The sequence below is a fragment of the Lycorma delicatula genome, chromosome 12 (assembly GCF_047948215.1).
Source record: "Lycorma delicatula isolate Av1 chromosome 12, ASM4794821v1, whole genome shotgun sequence".
Lineage (NCBI taxonomy): Eukaryota > Metazoa > Arthropoda > Insecta > Hemiptera > Fulgoridae > Lycorma > Lycorma delicatula.
In genome coordinates, this window is record NC_134466.1 from 15,215,627 (window position 1) to 15,240,948 (window position 25,322).

Sequence of the window (25,322 nt, forward strand, 5' to 3'; positions counted from 1 at the left end):
TGCACTATGTTTGTGACAAATCGACAAATCTAATGTCATTGTCTACGTATTATCTTATACATTAAAAATTGTCATGAAATATGTCATTAATATGTATTATCTTGTACATAAAAACTGTCATGTAATTTTGAATAAAAATTTAAAAAGAAATAGACATCCAAGTTTTCATTAATACAAATTTCCAAGAAGCTGCATACATACAAAAGAAAAAAAAACTGTGTTGGGACCCAACAAATGAAAGGAGCTGTACAGCTATAAAATTTGACCATCTGATATATAATAAAAAAAGGAAAACAATTTTTACTATTAGAAATAATCAGGGAATGTTGGCAAAATTTATATTTTAATATATATAGGGAAATTACATTTTGAAATTAACACTAATGCTTTTTAAATATTAATTTAGTGTTTTTGTATGGGGAATTCAGCAAATTCAAAACAAACTTCATTATTAAAAAAAATAATAAAAATTACAAATATAAGTATAGAGAGTATGATAAATATAAAAGGTTGCTTGCACAAGGCAGACAGTTGCTAAGCAAACCATTTTATATTACTCTTTTCTCATTACATTAGGTTCGTTCAGAAACCAAATATTCTACAAAACAGTGTGCTTAATTATTTTAATAAATAGCAAAAATTCTTTTCACAATCGAAATTTATTATCAATTTGTTTAATTTCTTTAAAAATATTTAGCGTAACTTATATGTCCTACTGTATACAGTACAAAAATAATAGTTTATACAATTATATTAATAGATTACTATTACACTCCATCAAGTGTGTCATAAAATGAATTACCACTTTATATGAAAAAAAAGGTTATCAAAATATTTCACATTTGAGTTACATATCAAATTATAATAGTCTACAAATAGCTTAGTCATTTAATACATATTTAAAACATAGCTAAGTAATTTTTTTTTGCATTACTGAATAATATTCAATACTATGTTTTATTTTCATTTTCAATAAACTGATTTAGTTCAATTCTTGTGTGTTCCAATACAAATGGTAGAGTAGTTTCCTTCTGTAATGAGAAGCATTACAGAATATATATTTCATGTATATTAATGAATTGATAAGTTTTTCGTTAGCAAATTGTTTTTTTTGCAATGGGAGAATTTATTAAATCCATAGTTAAAAATAAAAAAAATTTCATAGTCAAGGTCATAAAATAGTTAATACATATGATTTTATGAAGAAAGAAGCTATAAAGTTAAAAAAATAAGAAGGTGACAAACATTTAATATACAATAAAAATATGAAGAAAGAACTCCTGCAGCTTATGAGATTTCAAGATCATAAGTTCAAAAACTCTGAAAAAAAGGCAGGTTCTTCTTAAATATAGAGCTCGGTTGTGCTCATTCAGCATACCAAAAATATATAACACAACTTTCAAAACCAGTTAGTGAATTAGACAGTTTTGATCAAGGTGTTGTAAGAAGAACAGTTGAGTTTCACGCAAAACATAATGAACTACCTACGTTAAATGAATTATATGAAGAACTTCAAGAAAGTATTCAATTTAAAGGTACTACAACTAAACTAGCAGTTATCCTGAAAGAGTTACGGTTTAAGTGATAAAACTGATAATAATAGGAAACTTTTGACTTCAGAAAGACATCTAGTGGAAAAGGATAGAATATTTAAGAAAAACAACCAATTGTAGAAAAGAAAATTCCAATTTTTTTTTTTGAGGTACTGAATATTTTAACATTCAATTTGACAACAATATCATGGTCAGAGTGGTGCAAGAGTAAAAGTGCCGATTAATAAAAGAGATATGTTAATTATAATCCATGGTGGAGGGAAAATGGGGTTCATTCCAAACACGATGCTAATTTGGAAAATGAGTTCAAAAAGTGGTGACTATCAAGACATCAACAATTTCATGAAATGACATCTAAAAAATTAATTCTTGGTCTCCCATCCCCCCCCCCCCCCCGTCAGCAATTGTTATTAATAATATGCCATACCACAATTTACTTTTAGAGAAGCCTTCTGATTCAGGAAAAGTGGCAAGATTAACTGGTTAGAATAGAAAAATATTCCATTAAATAAAGCAATGTTAAAACACAGTTGTATGAAATAGTTAAATCATGTAAAAATTCAATAATTAAGTACCATTTTGATGAACGATTAAAAAAACAACTGACAGGTTCTGCAACTTCCACCTTACCATTCACTGATCTAACCATTTGAGATGATACGGTTGGCTCTGAAAAGATATTCTGGTAGTAATAACATTACATTTTTAATGTCAGATAAAAAATCAGCTGAGGAAAAAATGAACGAAATGAATAAGGATGATTATATTGCGAACATGTGCTGAAACTGAATATAAGAAGATTAGTGGTTTCGTTGAACCACTAATCAACGAAATGATGGATAAAAATTTATGATACATTTAGATAATGATAGTGAAAGTAACCATTCCAATGAAGACAGAGAAGATTGTGAGTTGCACAGGAACTGGACATATAATGCAAATGTTAAGTGTGTGTATAATAAATAATACATCATCAATGAAAACACTACAAAAAAAAGAAAAGAATTTGAAAATTCTAAATAATAAAATTTCTAAATATTATACAATAATAACTGTACATCTAATTTGGTGTAATTACAAGTAAAATGTACTCATTTATACAATGAATACATTCAAGCACTAGTTAAGATTGTTTTTGCAATCTTTATTTATTGAATTATTAATAATAATTACATAATAATGAATTACAACTAATAAAACTTGAAAACTGTAATAAATTAAAGCTGGGCATAAATAAAAGTACAATTATTATTGCTGTCCAATTAGATGGTTGTAAATGTTCTCAGGTTTGGTAGTAATACAGTCTTGACCTCCAACAAAAGCTTTTATTTTAGGATTACACAAGAATATAAAAAATTTACAGAAAATTCAATTCATTTGGTGCATCAAAAAAAATTAGTAATTTTAAAAGATTTTGGTGGTGTTTCGTCATTATATTAAAAAACCTGGGAAAAAGATGTAATATTAATTTGATTTTATAAAAATTGTTCTTTATTTTTTTTTTTTAGATTAAATGAAAGTGAAAATCGATTAATTACTTAGCACAAGATAAGTTAAGAATGACATCATTATATGGACGTACAACACATGTAGTCTGGTGATAATTAACTACATAATTTTTTTTAAATTAATTTGAACAAAATATATGCAAAATTACATCAAGAACAAGGTAAAATGAACTCGGAATGAAATTAATAAAAAAAAAAAAAAACATCAAAAGAAGGTAAATATAACCAGAATATTCCGATTTATTAATAACTTTATGCCGATTTACTTATCAAACATTGTGGAAATAAATATGAAAGGGATTTTTTTCAAATGAGGAGTATGGTATAAATGTTTTAAAGGGAGGTTTAGAATGTATTGAATCATCCAGAAAATAATTCAGGCAGTAAATACAAATACGTTTTAAAAGATGAGAATGTGTACTAGCATCACACAGAAAAAAATTCAGCCAGTCATTACAGTGAAATCTCCGTAAGATAACCAGCCCTGGTTCCAGAAAATTTTGAACTTTTGTAGAGGTGGTTGCCTTAGAGAACATAACTGTCAGTATGATCATTAATTCTCATTAAAGGTTTACAATAATTAATTTTTTGAATAAAAAAAAACATAATTGGAATTACAGAAGAAATCCCTTTCATTAAAATTACACAAATAGTCAAATGATATAATTATTACTGTAATAACAAGGATAAATCTATAGTCACAACAGGTTAATAAAATTTTGTAAAATGGAAATAATGTTAAATATGAAAGTATATACTGAGGGGTTAACTAATTTTTGTATTTTAAACAAATTAAGTGGTCCTTCAAAAATACTGTATATACCAAATACAGTATTTAACATAAATTTTGTTTACTAACCTCTAAAAACAGTTACTATTTGAAGTATTTGTTTGGCAAAGTTGTCAATAATTTTATTATTACCCAGATTACTAATATTTTTAATTTGTTGACAGAACTAAAGGAACTATCTGAATTTCTTCATCTCCTCAATCATAGTCTCTTCAGTATCTTTCAAAGTAGAAGCATTAGCATTGCTAATCCAGAATTTCTTTCTCACAACCATTTTCATCTTCAACCTACTCATCTTCATTAAGGTGAACATCAATATCAATGCTGATCTACTGACGGAGTTCTACGACTTCATTTTCAATTTGAATTCTAGTTTTTTCATTTATATTCTCTTCCCCAAGTAACGCAAAATCAATACCACCTTTCCTAAAACAAATTTTTACCATGTTTTCATCCTCACTAATCCATGCTTCCTTTACATATTCCACAACATCCGTCAAAGAAAGTTTTTAAATCCAGTCATGTAACATTTTAAAGTCAATAACTGCTCTCGTAACAGTTACTGACTATTTCAAGAGACATAGGTCATAGTCCCCAAAACTAACAGCACTTTTCTGTCTTGTTTTTTTCATCAAATTTTTCAATCCGATCAGTGGATATCGAGCTCATCATGCAAGCCTATCGATTTGTGTACTATTCTACTTTCAGTTCACACATATTGAATTTCTGGAAAAGTTTTGACTACAGCAAATCGTTAATAGAGGTTCTTTTTCTCCTACAGTATTGACACACAATATTACTGCTCTTCTTTGTTTTACTATTTTAGTACCGTATGCAATACTAACCTTTGAATGTCAATTAAGTCTGTAAAGCTTGATAAAAAGAAGTCCTGTTTTGTCAACGTTGTAATGTCCTTGAGATCATAAGTCTTTTATTAATAATGGCAACTGCTGCAACCACTCAGCCACTATGTTTTCACAGACAGATTCACTTTCACTAACAAATTTTAACTTCCTTAAGTAAAGGAAATATTGTGATTGTGAAAAATTTTGGTTTTTAGATTAACATCTAGTTGTGAACCTCCCCTCTCCTTTTGATTGCAATCGATTGAACCTAAGTGTCCAAGAAAAGCCCAAAATCCAAAAAAAATTTGGATTTTTGACTTTCCTTAACTACAATAATAAGCGCTCATTGAGAGGTTTTCAATGATGCATCTAAGTGGTACTTATTTTCATTGGTTCCAGAGTTATAGCCAAATTTTAATTAATGAAATATTTGGATCTTATAAGAAGGCACTTTTTTTGTCTTCAGTCATTTGACTGGTTTGATGCAGTTCTCCAAGATTCCCTATCTAGTGCTAGTCGTTTCATTTCGGTATACCCCTACATCCTACATCCCTAACAATTTGTTTTACATATTCCAAACGTTGCCTGCCTACATAATTTTTTCCTTCTACCTGTCCCTCCAATATTAAAGCGACTATTCCAGGTTGCCTTAATATATGGCCTATAAGTCTATCTCTTCTTTTAGCTATATTTTTCCAAATGCTTCTTTCTTCATCTGTTTGCCGCAACACCTCTTCATTTGTCACTTTATCCACCCATTTGATTTTTAACATTCTCCTACAGCACCGCATTTCAAAAGCTTTTAATCTTTTCTTCTCAAGTACTTCGATCGTCCAAGTTTCACTTCCATATAAAGCAATGCTCCAAACATATACTTTCAAAAATCTTTTCCTGACATTTAAATTAATTTTTGATGTAAACAAATTATATTTCTGACTGAAGGCTCGTTTCACCTGTGCTATTCGGCATTTTATATCGCTCCTGCTTCATCCATCTTTAGTAATTCTACTTCCCAAATAACAAAATTCTTCTACCTCCTATCTTTTCTCCTCCTATTTTCACATTCAGTGATCCATTTTTGTTATTTCTACAACATTTTATTACTTTTGTTTTGTTCTTGTTTATTTTCATGCGGTAGTTCTTGCATAGGACTTCATCCATGCCATTCATTGTGTCTTCTAAATCTTTTTACTCTTAGCTAGAATTACTACATCATCAGCAAATAGTAGCATCTTTAACTTTTCAACTTGTACTGTTACTCTGAATCTACATTGTTCTTTAACATCAACTGCTAGTTCCTTGTAAAGATTAAAAAGTAACAGGGATAGGGAACATCCTTGTCGGACTCCCTTTCTTATTACAGCTTCTTTCTTATGTTCTTCAATTATTACTGTTGCTAGAAGGCACATCAGTTCGAATCAGACTTTGCATATATTGATTTATTAATAATTATTAACTTGTGATTGTAAAAAGATTTTTACAATAAATAATGTTTCAATAATAACAATAAAAAAAAAATATGAAAAATGTCAAAAATTATTAATAAAATAAAATTTTATGTACTTTTAAAAATGTGTATAAGTAATTTAATAAGCATACAAGTAAGTCATGTGGTACCCACATTAGATTTTGGCGAAACATCTGATAATTTGTTTTTGTTTTCATTTTGTTGATGGTTACATCAACAATTTAAAAAAAACATAGTATTACATAGATATAAGACATAAATTTATTTAAAGAGTAATAAAGGGATTTTTATTCTATCCTAATATTTCAGATAAGAATGTTAAATTAATTATTGCATAAATATTTGATGTTAACTAAAATTTTAGCAATTGTGTAACTGTCCACTTTATTAAAGAATTGGAGGATCGTATATCACTTTCAAATGAAAAGTTTAAATAATGAAGTACAGCAAAAAAAAAATGTGCGTATGTAATTTAATAGGCGTACAAGAAAACATGTGATGTCCATATCATATTTTTTTAAAAATAATATTGTTTCATTCCTAGCAACCACTGCTTCTAGTAAATGTCTCCATTTGAAGTTGCAGATAACTTGTTGCTTTTTCTTGTAGAAGTTACCGTTATAGGCAGTTTTTACACCCAGGCACCTTCAAACCAAGCCAAAGTTAAATCATTCACTTCTTCGTAAAATTGGAAAAATTTCCTTTTTTGTACTTTTATTACAATTTTTAAATAATTTTTATTTAAATATTTATTTTGGATTTGTATTCTACCACAAGCATAATTTTCCATTAACTTTCTTTCTGACAGTCCACAACTAGCATCAATTTTTAATCGCCTTTCTAAATTTAATGTTTTGATTTTGTTTTTCCTGACATTTTACTGATGAAATTAATAAAACTACAGTAACAAAAATTGTAAAAGAAAACACATGAAAACACAAACATTAAACCAAGACTTATAATTAAACGTATAACTCAAATTGAACACAACAGTGAGATAATCAGAATTGAAGTCTGCCACAATCTCAATCATTTCTTGCTTTTGTTTGCCATGTAACACCAGAAGTGTGTATTCTATAAAGTAAGCTATGGTAAACATCTTGGACATATGTAACTAAAAATGAACGAATAAGCAGTGCATCTTTGTAGATTAGATCTACATTTTCTTGTCTTATTTTTTAAGTTAAATTTATTTTTGTAAATGACTGAATTTTTTGTAATAGAATTAAAATTTGTTCCTAATCTGCTATTAAATTTGTGACCAACATTTAGTTTTATATCAAAAAGAAGCAACAAATTGGTGGTCGCCTCGAATGAATATTTAATGGTCTCGGTTGGGTTAGGAAGTGGTCGTCTTAGAGAACAATGTCAGTACTGCAATTTATTCACGTTCTGAGAAATATGGTCTTTTACAAAGGTGGTTGCCAAGAGAGATTTCAATGTACAATAAAACGAAGCACTGTAACTCTTGCAACAATGACATCACTGCTACAACCACAGTTAAGACCATCACAGTAGCTATTTCTTCAATTGTTAAGAGTTACAAATAAATTACAATTTTTAATAATTTAATTAAATTTATTATTTTCACTGAACCAATCATCATAATTAAATTTCACTTGTTCATTTATTATACTCGGGGTTAGGGTTAAAAATTTCTTCATATTCTTCCAGTAGATGGCTTTCAAATCGCGTAACTCTGATAATACATATTAATCAAATCTGACACAACACATCAATGCACGTAAAGTGGACACATCATGAAGCTTTTTAAAAAATGGCACGGTAATATAAGTTTTATTTAATTAAAAGTTATTGTTCTTGAAAATGAATGAAAATAAAAATATCAAAATGATTTCTACTTTATTTTCAATCATTTTCAAGATGCAATAACTTTTAAATAAATGAAATAAGTTTTATTTAATTAAAAGTTATTGTTCTTGAAAATGAATGAAAATAAAAATATCAAAATAATTTCTACTTTATTTTCAATCATTTTCAAGATGCAATAACTTTTAAATAAATGAAACTAATATAATCATGACTTTTCTAAAAATACTACTGATGTGTTAACTTTACATGCATTAAGTGTTGTCAAATTTGATTACTATTCTTCTATAACATTAAAATCGTATACATTTTAAAATTTTATTACACAAGCTGCTAAAAAATGTATAAGTTTATGGACACAATAAGATTACCAGTGCATGTAGCACAAAGCTAGTCAAGCATTTCAAATTTGAAAATCAACCAAAGACTAAAAAAAGTCAAAAACATGGACAACACTGAGCAAGACTGGGTAAAGTGATATCAGTAATAAACTGAACACCAACTACAATATAGTTTTAACCGTTTGAAGGAAGTTGGATATACAAAAAACTCAATACTTGGGTGCCACATAATTTTACAATGAAAAATTTAATGGTCAAATTTCCATCTATGAATAGTTGCTAAAACTGAACAAAATCAAATCATCTTTGAAACAGCTCAACATGGGTGATGAAAAATTAATCGTGGACAACAATGAACGGTGAAGCTCCTCAAAACAATGGAAAAAGCCAGAATTAACACTAAGAAAGGTGATTTACACATGTGCTTGATGTGCGTGTATGGTTTTGGAAAGGAATTCTTCCCTTTGAGCTGCTGCCACCAGATCAAACAATCGATTCTGACCTCAACTGTTAACAACCGATTAGATTACACCAAGCGATCAAGAGAGTTTTCATTTTATTGATAGGAAAAGTGTTGTTCTATATCATGACAATCCTAAGCCCCACACATCTTCAGTGACCTGTCGAAAATTGATAAGAGCTTCACCAGAGGGTTTTGTTGCATCCATCATACAGTTCTACCCTTGCATAAACTACCATTTATTTCATTCTCTACAGAACTCTTTTAACAGTATAAAGAAGTTAGCTTCAAAAGAGGCTTGTGAAGTCATTTATCATGTTTTTTGTTTAGAAAACACAGAAATTCTACAGCAACAGGATTATGGTTTTAGTTCAATAATGGAAAAATATGACCAATCAAAATGGCACATATTTTGTTTAATAAATTTCATTTGGAATAAAAAAAACTTCTTTTACTTTTGCATTAAAATACTAGAATCTTTTCCCAAACCCTTTATTTACATGGCAATTTTTCAAACGAAAAGAATTTTTCACAACTGATTTTTAACACTGATCACATTAGGTGTGATCAGTATAATCACACCTTTGCTCATCACATTTATATGCTTGTACATATACCTGAAAACTTCTTCAGTCAATCCAACAAATACTGGATAAGTTTTGTTTTTTTTATCCACGAAATAGCACACCAATCCATTCCTTATGTAATTTACATAACATGTAGATTATATGTTGTGTAAAAATTATTTTTTTATAACAATTTTTAAAATCTCTAGTGGAGATTTTACAACAATTAATGGTAACAATCAACTTACCCTAAATTTGGCAACTTAATTTAGCCTTAATTGGGATACTTCAAAAATTCAAAATTTAAATAACTGAAAAATGATTTTTTTGTAGTTTTTAAAATTCCTAAAACTAATTTGTTTCAATCCATCTAAGCAAATCACATCCTAGCAGCTGAATATAATTTTTTTATAAAAATAAATTCCTAATTTACTTACTGCTTAATTTGATCTAATTTAATTTTTTTTTTTTATTAACTTAGAATAAATTTATACATCTGTAATAAATGCTGTCTTTGTGGGGAAAAAAGCTTGCACAGGATAAACCTAGATTTTTACAAAAAAAAAGAAAAGAAAAGGTAACCATTAATGAATGCAGGTTGAGGGTCTTTAGAATGACAGGAATAAAAATTATTTTTTCTCATGGTTTTGCAACTTACTTTTGAACACTAACCCTTAGAACATTAGAATTATTCAAGAGTTTATCGATTCACTATGTCATAAAAACCTTACTGATCGATATACTAACAATGAGGATGTATAGTTTAAAAATATACTCAATTGTCTAAGTACATAATCTAATTTTTCATTTAAATCTGTCATTTGATTTTTCCAGAAAAAAATTATGGAAACTAAGAACAAACCCAATATTCACGATCACCTCCTAAGACTATAAAAACATTATTTAATAAGTGAAAAATAAGTGATGCATAAACAATGATTACTAACAATTTATTTTTTAACAAAATTAACTGTTACGAACAACATTATTACAATTTTTTTTATAAAATCTTTCTTCTCGAGTCTTTTACTTGTTTGAATAATACAATATTATTTTTTTCAATAATACAACATTCATTAATTTCTTTTAATTTTACTTCACATTTTCATTTTATTTCATATATACCCATTTTACTATATTCGCCCAAATTTTTAAGAAAATAACTTTTACAAAAATTCATATTTCAACACTCTTGTGTAATATAAAAAATATGAAGTAACAGATGTATAGATTATAACAATTACAACAATGGCGCAAATCAATATTAATACTGCACAAAGAGAAAATCAGTATTAAAAAGAGGAAGAAAATTAAATTATAGATTTTCTATAAACCTAGCCCCTATAATTACATCAAAAGTTAAGTCTTCCTATCTGTCACACCAAATAAATGTTATAAACTTATAATGAAACTCTTTCAAAATCATCTTTCAATTACTAACAAACTTAACATCGGTACAAACAAAATTTTGCCAGCAATTACTTCATATTAAATTATAATGCATCAATAACAAACACGATTACAGTCGGCACTACTTCTGTGTAATTTCAAAAAACTATAATACCATGAAGGTTTATTTTTTTTTTCAAAATATAGTTTTCGTCAAAATTAACCATTATGATCATGAACATAAATAAGAAATCACCTTTAAATTAATGGCTTTAATGTATTCATTTTTTTTATAATTATTACTTTTATAATGTATGTAATCAAGTTCATGTGCACAATGTCTGATATTTAAGACATAACTTTTGGATCAGAGTATAAGCATCATCTACCAAATAATATGTGCAAGCCAAAAAGGCTACCCTTTATCTGTTAATAATTTAATAATTTTTTACATAAGTCTCTTTAACGCAATATAACATTTTAAAGTTATCAAAAACCCTAGTGATATCTTCTTTTGGAATTGTCTAAAAGATCCATCTAACACTTTCCCCTCTACGACATCTACAGACTTGTACATCTTCCCTTTACAACATCTTGACTTTAGATAATAGAAAATAGTCTGCAAGAGTTATACCTGTCAAATATGGAGGGTGATCCACCACCATCAACAGAATTTGGCTGTGTTAACTGAAATGATGGCTGTGTGAACTGGCACATTGTTGAGAAACAGGAAACAACAATCCTTAATTTTATGAAAATGTAGTCGCATGCAAAAAATTTCGTCCAATAAATTTTTTAGGACATCTTGGTAGATAGAAACAGTAATTCATGCACAGTAAACAGCATCCCATTGTTTATGCATGTATTTAACTTTTTTATCGCAACAGTGACAGTGACAGCTGAGTGCCTTCCCTTCTGATCAACTAAAGACATCTGATATCACAAAAATGAGCAAACCACTTTAACATACAAATGTCTTGAACGAGATACAGCTTCATTGCCAGGGGCTTGTTTTAGCACTTTTTCTGAGTAAAAATCAAAGTTTTATAGTCACATGTTCCATATTTTTTTTAAAATCCAACAACACAAAACAGGTATACAACCCGAATTACTAACTAAACTGAATCAACCTTTATTTAAGTAGTTTAAAAATTTTCACTCAAGTCACAACCTCGCCCATGAGACTGAACCATTTGTTCAATTTTTACAGCCTTAGTCCTACAACACTGAAATATTTTGCATACACAATATATATAAAGTTCAGCTTTAAACTGGAAGAACAAACTGAGAAATTGATAAAGCAGACATTTGCAGAAAATTATTATCTTTATGCATAATCAAACAACTTGTGTAGTTTGAACAGTTCAAAAGGACGGTTTATACAGTTCAAAATTAATACAGAACTTATTTAAGATAAGGGAAAATCTAAATTTTAATCTTGAATAAAAATTTATTGCAGACCATTTTGGAATTCACCGAGAATAATTTAATAATTAACCTCAATGAAAAATTACATGGAAAGTACACAGTTTTGCTTCTGTTTGCGTAAAATAATTTTAGATAATTTAAAGATATGACTGTGTCAAACATGTCAGAAAAATTTCACAAAAATACTTGTAAAAATTAAAAATTCTTAAATCTGATTATGGTAGCTGACAACAGGGTAATCACTTCTTTACTGGAACATAACGGATTAATAAATCTGTGAATGCTTTTGTATCTACGAATTCTTTTGTTTGCTATCCATGTTTTGAGTAAAATGCCAAACTAGTAGCTATGGAATAAAACCAAGCCCTTTAATTCTGAGTGATTCTGAGTCCCTTATCGATCAAGTAACATCATAATGTTAACGACATCACATCACCATAACCTTCATTAATGCTAGATTTTGTCACACATGACAATGACCCCAGTCTCATGTAAATAAGTTTTGCTAAATAAATTTATCGCAAAAGGTTAATTTATTTTTTTTATTTAGGTTAAGAAGGGTTGTTAATGTTATATCTTAAAAGTCAACAGATATGATCAAAAACAAATTAAAAATGTTTATACATATTGCAAACTGTTTTATTACAGATTTCAATCATAATATTATTACTAATATTCAAGGAACTTTTACATGTTCCTAATGTTCATACAACATTAACAATAAATATTATTAAATAATAATTTATTGAAGCAAGTTTGATAGAAAATAGTGAATTGAAGATTTAACAATAAAATGTTAGATGCTTTCACTTTTAGGTATCATACTATATTGTGAAAAAAAAAAAAATCATTTATAAGGGCAATTCTAAATTATGGAATCAATTTATTAACTCTATTTCCTTAAGTATGCATTGTATCTGTTTATCTATGTAATAGTTGAGAGAGTACATCTGAATGTTTCGAATAGCATACTAGAGCACATGTAATCGTGTAAACAACAATTAAGAGCACATGTTGCGAAAAATGACCACTAGAGTGCTTGCACTGCTGTTATGTGGCAGTTGTGAGTACAATGGCTTACAGCTCAACAAAAGGTTAAAGGTTGCAGAACATTGCAGTAATGTTCTGCAATGGCAGGCCTATTAATTGAATTTTACATAGATTTTGATTAAGTAGTTTTGGTTATTTTGGATATAAATATATAAGTAAGTAGTATTATATATTATCTTTTTAAAGTTAGTTTGTGAATTTCTGTTTAATAATAATTATGTACAATGTAATGTAAACATACCAATTTATCAGGGAAGGAATTTCCTGAATTTCATTAGCAAACAAGATGCAAAATGGCATTCAAGAATAAAGTGTCATTAAAAGGTTAGCACAGTTGTGAATAACAAAAGAAAAGAAAAGAATTTTATTAAGAAAATCATTTTATTATAATTTTTTAATGTAAAAAACAGAAAAAGAAATAAGAAAGAAAATAAGTTTAGAATAGAAAGAAAACCAAAATTACCGCGACAGCATGTTGACAACGGTTCCATAATTTATTACGTATAAAAAGGGAAAATAACAAAAATAATAGTAACTACATGTTTAATGATGAAAAGTAATCTATTTTCTAAAACAAATCATACATGCACAAAAGTAACTACTATTCTAACTAAAATACAATAATAATTCATTATTGTAAAATTGTTGCTTGGTAATAACAAATAATATTAAATTTGCAAAAATTATTAATCGGTAAAAAAAAACACCTGACTGAGTTCAAATTCTGAGTTCTCTAAACTCATTTTTATTAAGTTTTTTTTTACAAATATACCTTGCGTTCTGTAGATGTGCTAACAAGAGAAAAAATAAAAACAGCATACAAGAAAAAAGTGAAAGAGACTGAATCAAAGTAATTACATTAAATTAACTGTGCATGAGGATACAATATGTATATATTTAATATCAACAAAAATCACAAGCATCAATAATTTTATGACAAGCTTAATGTAAACATATCAAATTTATATAAAAAGTACTTTTTGAATCCACTGATACATCATCAATTATTTAAATGCTCTCTCATGTAATACCACACCTTTTTCATAAGTTTTAAACATACAACAAAAGTTTATAAATTGTATTTTAGGTGTGTATCTAAGATATAGAGATGAATCAGTATATTCAAAAAGTACCTTTTATATAAATTTGTAGGTTTACATGGAAGTTTACAATGAAGTTTATAGTCCAGAAATAAATAGTAAATGAGAAATTTATTTGTTTAAAATAATTAGTTTGGTGTTTATGGCGAATGCTGACTAATTTTTAATTCCAAAATAATGAACAATATATTTTTAATAAATAAATATATATACAAATATAATTTTAAATTTTAATAAATAAATCACCTAATACAGAATATTGAGATAAAACATACCTTACCTTAATTTTTCATGAAAAGTACTTTCACGGAATCCCGCATCCTCAGCAATGATTGAAATAATTCTATTATTGCATAATAAAAATTTAAAAATAAAAATATTAAAATTGCATATTAATTTAAACAAGTACTGCAATCTGTCGTAGTTTTTATAAGACTGTCTCCCTCAAACACCATCTGATAGTTTATCAAATTGAAATTTTGCTTTTATTCATAAATGTAATATTTTTCTAATTTATTTAATTTTATGTCATCTTTAATAATCTTCTAATATTTCTAAATTTGTGTTATTACAAGAAATAAATAAATATGAAATTTAAATGCTTCTAATAAATTTAAATGTAATACGTTTTAATGTAATACATAATAGAATTTAATACAAACTGAAGATGCAGGATATTACGAAAACTAGTTATTGGAAATTAATAAAGTAAACGTTTAACTTACTAATTACTATAATTTGTTGGTTTATATTTCACATATTAAAATATATATATATATATATATATATATATATATATATAAATTTCCTGACTGTGGAATGGCATTTATTAAAAGTAGTTTCACACTGAGGGAATTAAAAAATAATGTACATAACTCCATAACGGGAGTTTAGTTATTAGTGATCACTAGCTAGAAGGCTGTTTACTTCAATAACACATGAAATTATTGCTAGCGTAAAATTAGATGATGATTCATGAAAACCAATCGATCATTATTCACATGATCATAGAATCTTTAACGCATTTTCCATAGCATTTCATTAGCTTCATTCCTTCAAGAAATTCTGTTACCAGTGATTTAAACCAGTAGTAACACCATTTTTCAATTAGTACCTTTGGGGGATTCAAGCCACTGTTTGAGATGAAAATAATAATTGCTGGAAAATAAATCAGAGCTATCAGGTAGAAGAAGAATGAAGATTTTCCAAGAAATCTTTTTAATTGCCTCGCTGTCTGATTTGCCATGTGTGGACGGGCACTGTCATGCAAAAACACAATCCCATGGGATAGCATCCCACATTTTTTGTTTTATATAGTTCTTTAAGATTTTTAGAAGTTTTTCGATTCGTACTGGCATTCATGGTAGTTTCACTATCCCTAAATTCATCAACCGAGACACCTTTTTTGTCCCAAAAATCAGTAGCAGTAGCAGTAGCTTCTTTACTGAGCATTTTTGTTTGAATTTCAGTCTAGGAGATGAACGGCCACCATTGCACTAAACGCTACTTTGTTTTGACATTCAAACAAGAAATCCAGATGGCACTACTGGTAACAATATAATTCAACAACATATTGATCACAATTTCATAATGATAAAAAATTCAAGTGCTGCAGTTTAGATGATTTTCCTTGTGTACGTGTGTACGTCAATAACATCTTCAGCATCAACCTGGCACACAACTGAAACATCAGATAACATCAAAGATAATTGTGACAGTGAAGCGCAGATTTTCTCAACTTATCAATCTAATCATCCATATCACTGATGGTCGGCTGCTACATTCTTAATCATGAACATTCATTTGCTCTTGTGTCATACATAATATATGGCACATAAACATCATAAATTTGTCTGTGAATTTTAGGCTACAGAAGTACTTTTTTCCATCAATAGTATAATTGCATCTTGTACTTCACACAAGAATAATGAATCGTAGTACTCATTATAAATGGATGAATATAAACAACAAAAACTAACCAAAAAATTGTTGCTTATTAGATTGAAATATTTGAACTACGCAAATCTGTTCACATTGCATAAATAAGTGGCAAATTCAAAACGGACAGTACTTTAAAATAACAAGCCTTGTACAATCGGATAATAAAAGCACATTAATCAAAAATTCAAGGTAAAATGTCGTGCAAATTGATAGAATAACTTTAAGAAGAAACTAATTTTATCAGGCAGTATGCTTTCTTTTATAAAGAAAGCATACCAAGAAAGCATTCCATTTTTATAAAATGGAAACATTACAGCTTTTTATAAGACAACTAAAGTTAATTCCTTAATCATTAACTTTTAAGATCAAGAGATGAACAGAGATATCTCTGTTGCTGAGATATCACGTTGCTGATCAAGAAATCATAATGGTAAATAGAATAATTGTTAAGCCCCAGTGTGGTACCTACATCTCTCTACATGCAACAGTTAATTTAAAAAATAAATAAATAAATAAATAAAAGAAACACTTCCAACATTATAATTACTGGCAAGATAATAAAACATATTATTTCATTTTTATGTGAGCATATGGAACCTTGGTTTTAAGATTACATTACAGATTAAGATTGCATTACAGATTTTGTGGACCCAAAATCTGAATGCGCACTGTATTTATTGTCATCAGTAGCAACATTCAGTGTTCAGGATTACTTAATGCTGTTGTGACATCCTGCAAATCCCATTATTAAACTACTTCTCTTCCCTACAAATGTTGAAACAAAGTCTTTACAATATTCCATTATTTAAACCCTAACCTTCAAAGTGCTGAATGGAAATTCTGGGTGCCTATAAGTTAAAGAAATATCTGAAAAAGATAACCCTATAAAAAACTACTAAGGGAAGATGCTGTAGAGATCCTAAGCTCTTTTCATGTTATAATACTAAAACCTGTAAATGGGCTTTTAACAAGATTGAATTTTCTATAATATTCAAAATGAAAATGAAAATAAATAGCTAATGTACACAAAACACAAAATAAATCCAACACAAATGTACTAGAAAGACATACCGGCAGCAGGCACAGTTATGGGTTGACGAGGTATTCCAAAAAGATCTTCACGTCTAGCATTCGGTTGTAATAAATGCGGTTGATCTGCCAAAGGTAATGCACGATTCATCGGTGTATCAAACGGATCTGGCGGTGGGCAGCCGAGACAAAGAGTCGATTCACTGCGTTGGAAAAATGAATGTTTGCGTCCTTTATTAATGCTACTACTAGCACCACCATTGCCATTCGTCGTTCCATTTACAGCACCATTACATGTATCTGCTTCATCCATGCTATCGGTTTCCAAACCGGTCACAGATTGTACAAGATCATCATCAGTCTCATCATTATCATTTTCATCCTGTAACATAAAATATTAGAAATATTACATTATCGGTTACATGAATTAATGAAAACTATGTTTTTGTTTTTTCATTTAAAATTTTCCATAAAACCAAGATTGCAATTCCTTAAAAAATATGAAGAATGGAATTCTTCATAAAATATGAACTTAATTCAAGTTACGAGTAACTCACAAATGAAATGAGATGGTCAAATAAAACACGTACAGTATAAAAGTACATTTTATTCGCTATAAAATCTTACATTTATTTTTCCCTACACGTTTCTCTAAAAGGTAAACCAGTTCTCATTCTATCGATGAAAAATGCTGGCGGTCCATGTTGTTCCTTGATCCATGAACACTCACTGTTTCCTTCAGTTCAACATCCGCGGTGAAATGAATACCTTAATATCTTTCCTTAGTTGCAGGATGAAATGAACATTGCAGGACACCAAATCTGGTGAGCACGGAGGGTGTGGAATAGGTTCAAATTTCAACTTTATAAGTATCTCACATGAGTTCCAGGCAAAGTGTGTGTAGCTGTGCTTTATCATGTTGCAGAATTATTGAACACAATACACACATCTAATATAAGTCATAATAAATAGAACTCAAGGCTAAAGATAGATAACTCAGGGGTCAAGACGTCTCACAATTAGTGAATTCTGATTTATTACTCTATTATTATGTAGTGTTTGTTTATTAATATTAGCACTGATGCCAATAAAATAAAGAGAATAGTATGTTCAAATTAACATATACAAATTGCTCGACCCAAAATTTTAAATCATAGAAAGTTTGTTGAGAAAGTATTGTTCATCGGTAATACAGAGCCTTATACTTATTTTGGCATGAGTTCTGTAGTTAAATCATCAGCTATACTTATCTTAAGAAGTGTTTACTATACAGAGATGTATTAGTTTTTCATCTCTCAAGATTTCTTAAACGAAATTCTTTTTCAAGATGATCTGTGTATGAATTCAGATGCAAGAACTGTTTCAGAATATGATTCTTAACACTTATATACAGAATAAATTGAAAAAATAAATGTTCACTCAAAAGTTTCTGAAAAAATACTAGGGAAGGGAGATAAATATGCACTCAGTTGTCTTTCGGGCACTTAAGTCAAAGTGGTTCACACATAAAAAAAAAATGTTGTAGTCTCCTGTAAAATTGTTGCATACATTATCTCTGTAAGAATTAGTGAAAAAACAGTTTTAACAGCAACACAATGTTTAAAATGAAGAACCTACAAAATCAGTGTCATTTAAGAACTTAAAAATACACAAAAAGCTAATGAATCAGTCACTGCAAGCGGCTTCAATCATATATTAAAAGTATACAAATGAAATTAAATAGTGGTTACGTAAGTGATAAAGTGATTCCACCTAAGCAGTAATATTAGTGCACAGTGAAAAACTGCAGGTCTCAAGGATCAACTTTATATAGAGAAATAAAAGACCAGTAGTATTACTTTGTATACAATTACAAAGAAAATTAATGAACTGATTTTTTTCTTTAACAAATTGAAAATGAAAATTAATGAAATTGAAAATGTTATCATCATACGCATCATATGTTAATCATTGTAACTAAACTCACTGCTTACCTGCTGCTGATTCCAAGATTCGCTATTTGTAGTATCACGAATATTATCATCAGTTGTAGGATTTTGATCAGATCCGGAACGCATATAGTAAATCAGCGCATCAAATACATATGCTATGTGGCGCAAAGAGGATACATCTAAAACGGGTAATGAATCTGCATGTTCATTATTATGTGCTCTCATCAATGATAAACAGTACGATAAAAACTCTCTTCTTGCAGAATGCGGGTCTGATGCTACAAAAAAAAATAAATAAAAAATAAGGAAGTTTATGATTAATAAGAGTACATTAAATATAAAAAAATGTTGCTTTATAAATTACTCAACAACACTTACTCAATTTAAATGAAAGATATAACAATAATTGTGCTAAGCACTATATTTTTTTTAACACCTCTTACAGAATGAGTTCAAATCTTATAGTTCATATAGTGTTTATTCTAATAAATCTACATCACTCTCAGATAGGACATGTTGCTTTAAAAAAAACTTTACTTAAAACTAAGAATCATTAGTATTAAAACCACTAATTAGCTGGTAGTGTAATAATTATTAATCATTGCCTGTTGGTATCGATATAAATTAATTATATAATAATTTCCACTAACAACTATTTTTATTATTATGTCCGAGCACTTTGGATATTAATCCATCTCAGGAATATTTATGTGTTATGCATTGTAATTATTATTCCTTCAAAAATTAATATATTACATGAATTTTGAATTTCAAAAAAAAAATTATAAATACAACAATTTATTGTCAACACAATATACATTGTTCGTCATGTTAGTATGAAGCTCTTAACTGTTATGTCAAAAATTATGTTCACATATCAGCTGAGAGCTTCATACTGAATGACTGACAGCGTTGATATGATTTTTACCTTTTGATGATCAACTGTTGTATTTATAATTTCTGTTTTTAAAATTCAGAATTCATTTAGTATTTTAATTTGTGAAGGAAATAATTATAATTCATAACACATAAATGTTCCTGATGATGGATTAATATCCGAAAGCGCTCAAACACAATAAAAAAAGTTGGTAAGTGGAAATTATTATATAATTAACATTATATATATAAATTACTTCAATTGCTTACTTATTTTAAATTATATTGATTGTATCTTTTACGGATACTCTTTTCTTACTTTCTGAATCAGAGAGATTGCCCTTTTTTCACATTCTACTATTGTAACAGTTACCTTAATCCTATTCGTATACCTCTCTTATTTTCCTGAATTTAAGAGACTTTTTAGTTATTTTTTTAAAATTAAATTAAGGTTTAATTTAAAAAACCATACTAACCATGCTGTTTTTTGTACACTTACTCAAGAGTATATGTTAAATTAAAATTACAACACCTTATTGCTTGTTGGTAAGGCCATCTTTAAAAATACACATTTTCCTTGTTACAGTATAGCGGTTTGTCTCATTCAGTCAGCACATCTAGTTATATGACAGAACCTTAACCAAATCTCAAATAATTTTCAATTCCACTCATTATACTGGCAATCAAATTCTCCTAACTACTATAATAAATATAACTTTTTTTAAAGATTCAACCGAATTTTATTCTGAATAAATAATAATTTTTATGAAATCACAACATCTTGATGTCTCAATTTCTAATTGATCTAACATCAACTTATCATAAATCAAATCATATCTGAATCAGTCTATATGGGAACAAACAGATAAAATAAAGACACATGACTACTGAACAGGTATCCGATTAGAAAATTCAAGGTATTTCAAAAATGAATAATATCAAACTAAATATTAAATTTAAATATAACAAAGTTTAACTGAAAATTATTATCTAAAAACCATTTCTATCAAATTTACTATTGTTAAAGGAAACTAAAATTTCTTTATCGCTTGGCCACTGAAGAGGAACAAACAAAATGAGAATATCTTGAAGCAGAACCTAAACAAATAACCCTGCTTTATTTTCAGTTAGGAAACAAACAAGTAATATAAGATCTAAAAACTTACCATCACGATCACGGTTATTACGCGGTGCATCATTAGAATTAGTTTGGAAACCAACAATACGTGTCCCACTGGAATTATTCTGATTAGATCCGCCAGATGAGACAGCACGATGTCCAGCTGATGTTGATCCACCAGAACCGCTTCCAGGTACACGGCTACTGCTCTGCGTTGCAGCTGTTGCGCCATTGTTGCTTGATGCATTATTATTTGAACTGTTCAAAACTGATAATGATAAAGATGATGATCCTAATAGAGCTGTACTGGCACCAACAGCACCTCCTATATAAGAAAAGCAATCTTATAAGAAATGTACAAGAGGTTTTGAAATGTAACCAACAAATAAACACCCCCACATATTCTCTTCTCCTACAATGTACATGATTTAAAAAATAAGCCGTAAGTTTCACTTATTTGTTTCTTGAAATGACATGCGAACAGACTATGAAGTCTAAATGATTAATATTGTAAAATTGAATGACCTTTAATGACCGTTTAAATGGCACTGCAGAATTTGTAATTTGATGAAGATTGGTCTCAAGTACCAGATTTAGGAACTCGACACAGATTTTGGAATTTTACTCAGGTGATTGTTTCCTTGTCCAAAATGGACAAGTTACTGTAGAAAGAAATGCTGAAAATTGCAATGTAAGCATCGGTACAGTTCACCTGATCAAAACTAACAAGAAAAACTGCAAAATGAGTGCCAAGGCGACTTAATATCAAAAATAAATTGTAATGTCATAACTTCAGGTACCTGAATAAGGATTTTTTAATATGATCTTTCATTGATCCTGGACTCAAGTTATGAATAAAAATCCAAGCGATAAGGCAAAGCATCTTACTGTTTATTAATGATCTGTTCCGGGATCTTGAACCATTTATGATTATCCTTTTTGTAGGTAACATTACTACATCTATATTCGAAGACAATTACTTAAAAGTACCTTAAACTAACTTTAAACATACGTTTCTCAGGCAGATGTCAATTAGCAAGCAAAATTCCCATTAATGACAATGATAGTATTAATGATGATAAAATTTCTGGGCATCTTGCTAGATGATATATCTTTGTGGAACAACCAACATGATTTCATATACAACAAGATCAAACCATACTGCTTTAGAATCACTTAAATATCACTTTGAAGCTTCTTAAAACGCTAAGTATATTCTCGTCAAATATATTTCTTCAACATGTCAGAATAAGTTTTCAAGACATAAAAATGGGTTTCCCGATCATTATTTGTCCTCCATAAAAATGAGCAACATTTAGCGAATTAAAACTTGTAACTTACCGCTGTTTATATTTATGAATCTGCAACCTTTGCTGAAAATACTGGTTAAAATATCTTTAAAAAAATTGCAATCTCCACTAGACAGTAGAACTGTTAAATTAAACTTTGGTTAAGAAGAAATGCATTTATTATGTTTTCATTAACATTTTTAATAAACTACCAATATATGTAAAAGATTTTCCTACAAATTTATTAATAATAAAATTAAACTTTTCCTTTTCAAAAACAATATTAATTTGTCAAAGGGTTTTTTAAATAAAAATTACAAAAAATAAAAAAATTAACTTTTTGCATCTTCATTTAACATGTATATGAATTTATTTAAATCATTTTTGATTTAAATAAATTTATATACATGTTAAATGTATATAAATATACATTATTTATATACACTACTTTTGGATTGTATCTTCATATAATTAATTTACAATTACTTCATATATTTATGTTTTTAATCAAAAAGGATTTTAACAAACTCTACTTTTTTTTTTATTTTATGGTTAATTGTGTATTTTGTCACTGCTCTAATCATGGTTTTATCACAGTTTCCATCGAACCATCCACCATGGTAAATACCATATCTACTCATTTTTAATGTGATTATGTAACATATTATTATAAACCGATCAAAAAACGATTTACTTATGAAGAGGAGTATTTCAGTTCGAGGTAGAAAAGACTTCTATCACCAAGAAAAGTAATGTTAATAATTATCTGGGATGCTAAATGTTCAATATCTGTGATTTTTTGGATAGACAGCAAATATGCTGTCTATCCAAAATATGCTGTTACAAAATATGACTATTGATTATTATCAATAGTCATTACTACAGATACGCTTAAATATAATGGACCCAAAGTAGTAGAAGAGTTTAAAACCCCATGATAACTGTTAATTTACAGCAACTAAACATTCTGCTTCGAATTAAGTTTCACCCACAGAGAAAATAAATAACTACATATTTCTACATTAATAACACATTACATGATAAATATTACAAAATAAAAGAGTGTAAAACCAGACCCATCCTGAGTTAGCCCCAAATACAAATGTTATTAATTAAACAATTAACCAGATTACAGTCTTACAAAAGAGGTAAAAATAGCTTAACTCATTCGCCGACAGTTTGACATGACTGCTATAACATATTATAAAAGTATGCAGTGATTTTTATCTATTTAAAAAATATATTTTAGCGATTAATATTTTAAAAGAACATATATGAAATAATAATCAGCCATTATGAAATACAGTAAGGATTGACTTAGAAATTATGAATTAAAACAAACTAATTCTCAAGTAATGGATTTGAATATTTCTCTCGCTTATTTAACTAAGAATTACAATAAAATCACAATTACTAAAATCAATACAGTTAAAATTCTGACTTTTACAAAAGTTCATAAAAACTTAATTCACTATGACTTTAGATCTTTCATAGACATCTTATTAAAATTCATATAAATGTTACAAATAAAACCACTCAGAACAGTAAACTTATGTATTTAAAGTTTAAGATTTTTATGTCATTCTTCAAAGCACTTACCAGCACGTAATGGTATAAGACAAATCTTGCATTTATTTCAAGACTGTTTTTTCATTTTGTTTTGAGCGCATTTCTGACACATAAGATAATAAGCACGTTCCAACCTTCAGGGGTTGGAATATCCTCTTGAAAATTTATTTCACACCTTCAGCAGAAAGTAATGTTACTGAATTATTTTCCTTACGTCTTGGTTTAAGTTGGCTGGTTTAAGTTTAAGTTGGTTTAAGTTGTTACATTTTCTGGTACATGTATTAATTTTAAAATAATCATGTCACTGAAGTCAATAAAAGGCAGTTTTGAATTCATTTTATCCTTAAATAAGAGTAATGCATTATACACTATAACATCAAGCAAATAAAACATAACTTTTTTATACCATCTTATGGGTTTTCATGGACACAAATAATATGACGTCATTTGACGTCATATTGAAATGTGTCATATTTAAAATGTGTCTGGGATTGATCAATGTGACATTTTTTGATTGTATGAAACTATTTCTGCTGGTTCAATTTATTTTCTGCCCTAACAATTTTCTGCTTGTAAATTGTAAATATTGCCTTTCCACAACAATGTATGATCATTTTTTTAACATTATCTCTTATCACTCCTGATAGATTTCCCAGTCAGTCTTTTTGTAATGTTCCTGTTTAATGTATTTTTTCACGTAATAATTTTTCAGAAAGGCCAGTGCTGTTGAAATAACTGTCAGCATAAACATGGTGACCCTTACCTAAATATGGTTCCATCAACCTTAAAACAATATCGTCAATTTTTCCTCCTTCTTGGTTATTGTTATATTTGCCTTTATATACTCGTATTTCTAAATTCAAAACAAAACCATTTGGTGTGCAGAGCACACAAAACTTAATTCCATATCTTGCCTTTTTGCTTTCAAATATTGACACATTATAAGTCAAGTCTTAAAAAGTTAAGAGTCTTAAGTTAAAAGTTAAGTTAAGTCTTAAAAAGTTAAGTCATTATAAGTCAAGTCTCAAAAAGAGCAAACTTTCATCCAAAGATAAGGACTGGCCAGGATAATATACTTCTTGGAAAGCTTTTCTACATAAATATTCACTTTGTGAACATATATTGCCTTTGTGACATATAACATGTCGCTTTTATCAAAACCAGGAAAACAAAAACGACGAAGAATCTGCTCAAAACATCTACCAGACATAGTAACTACAAAAACAGGGTGATAATATA

The 25,322-nt window shown here is 28.4% G+C and overlaps 1 protein-coding gene across 4 annotated transcripts in view; it reads right to left on the reverse strand.

Annotated features, from left to right (window-relative positions):
- Positions 1-25,322, reverse strand: part of hyd (E3 ubiquitin-protein ligase hyd) — a 150,537-nt gene that overhangs the window by 38,086 nt on the left and 87,129 nt on the right. For all 4 annotated transcript variants that reach the window (XM_075380019.1, XM_075380017.1, XM_075380016.1 and 1 more), the window contains 3 exons: positions 21,272-21,550; positions 19,272-19,507; positions 17,341-17,680 (listed from right to left, as the gene is read on the reverse strand). In XM_075380019.1, the coding sequence (XP_075236134.1) occupies positions 17,341-17,680; positions 19,272-19,507; positions 21,272-21,550 (855 nt within the window). The remainder of the gene's footprint in view (positions 1-17,340; positions 17,681-19,271; positions 19,508-21,271; positions 21,551-25,322) is intronic.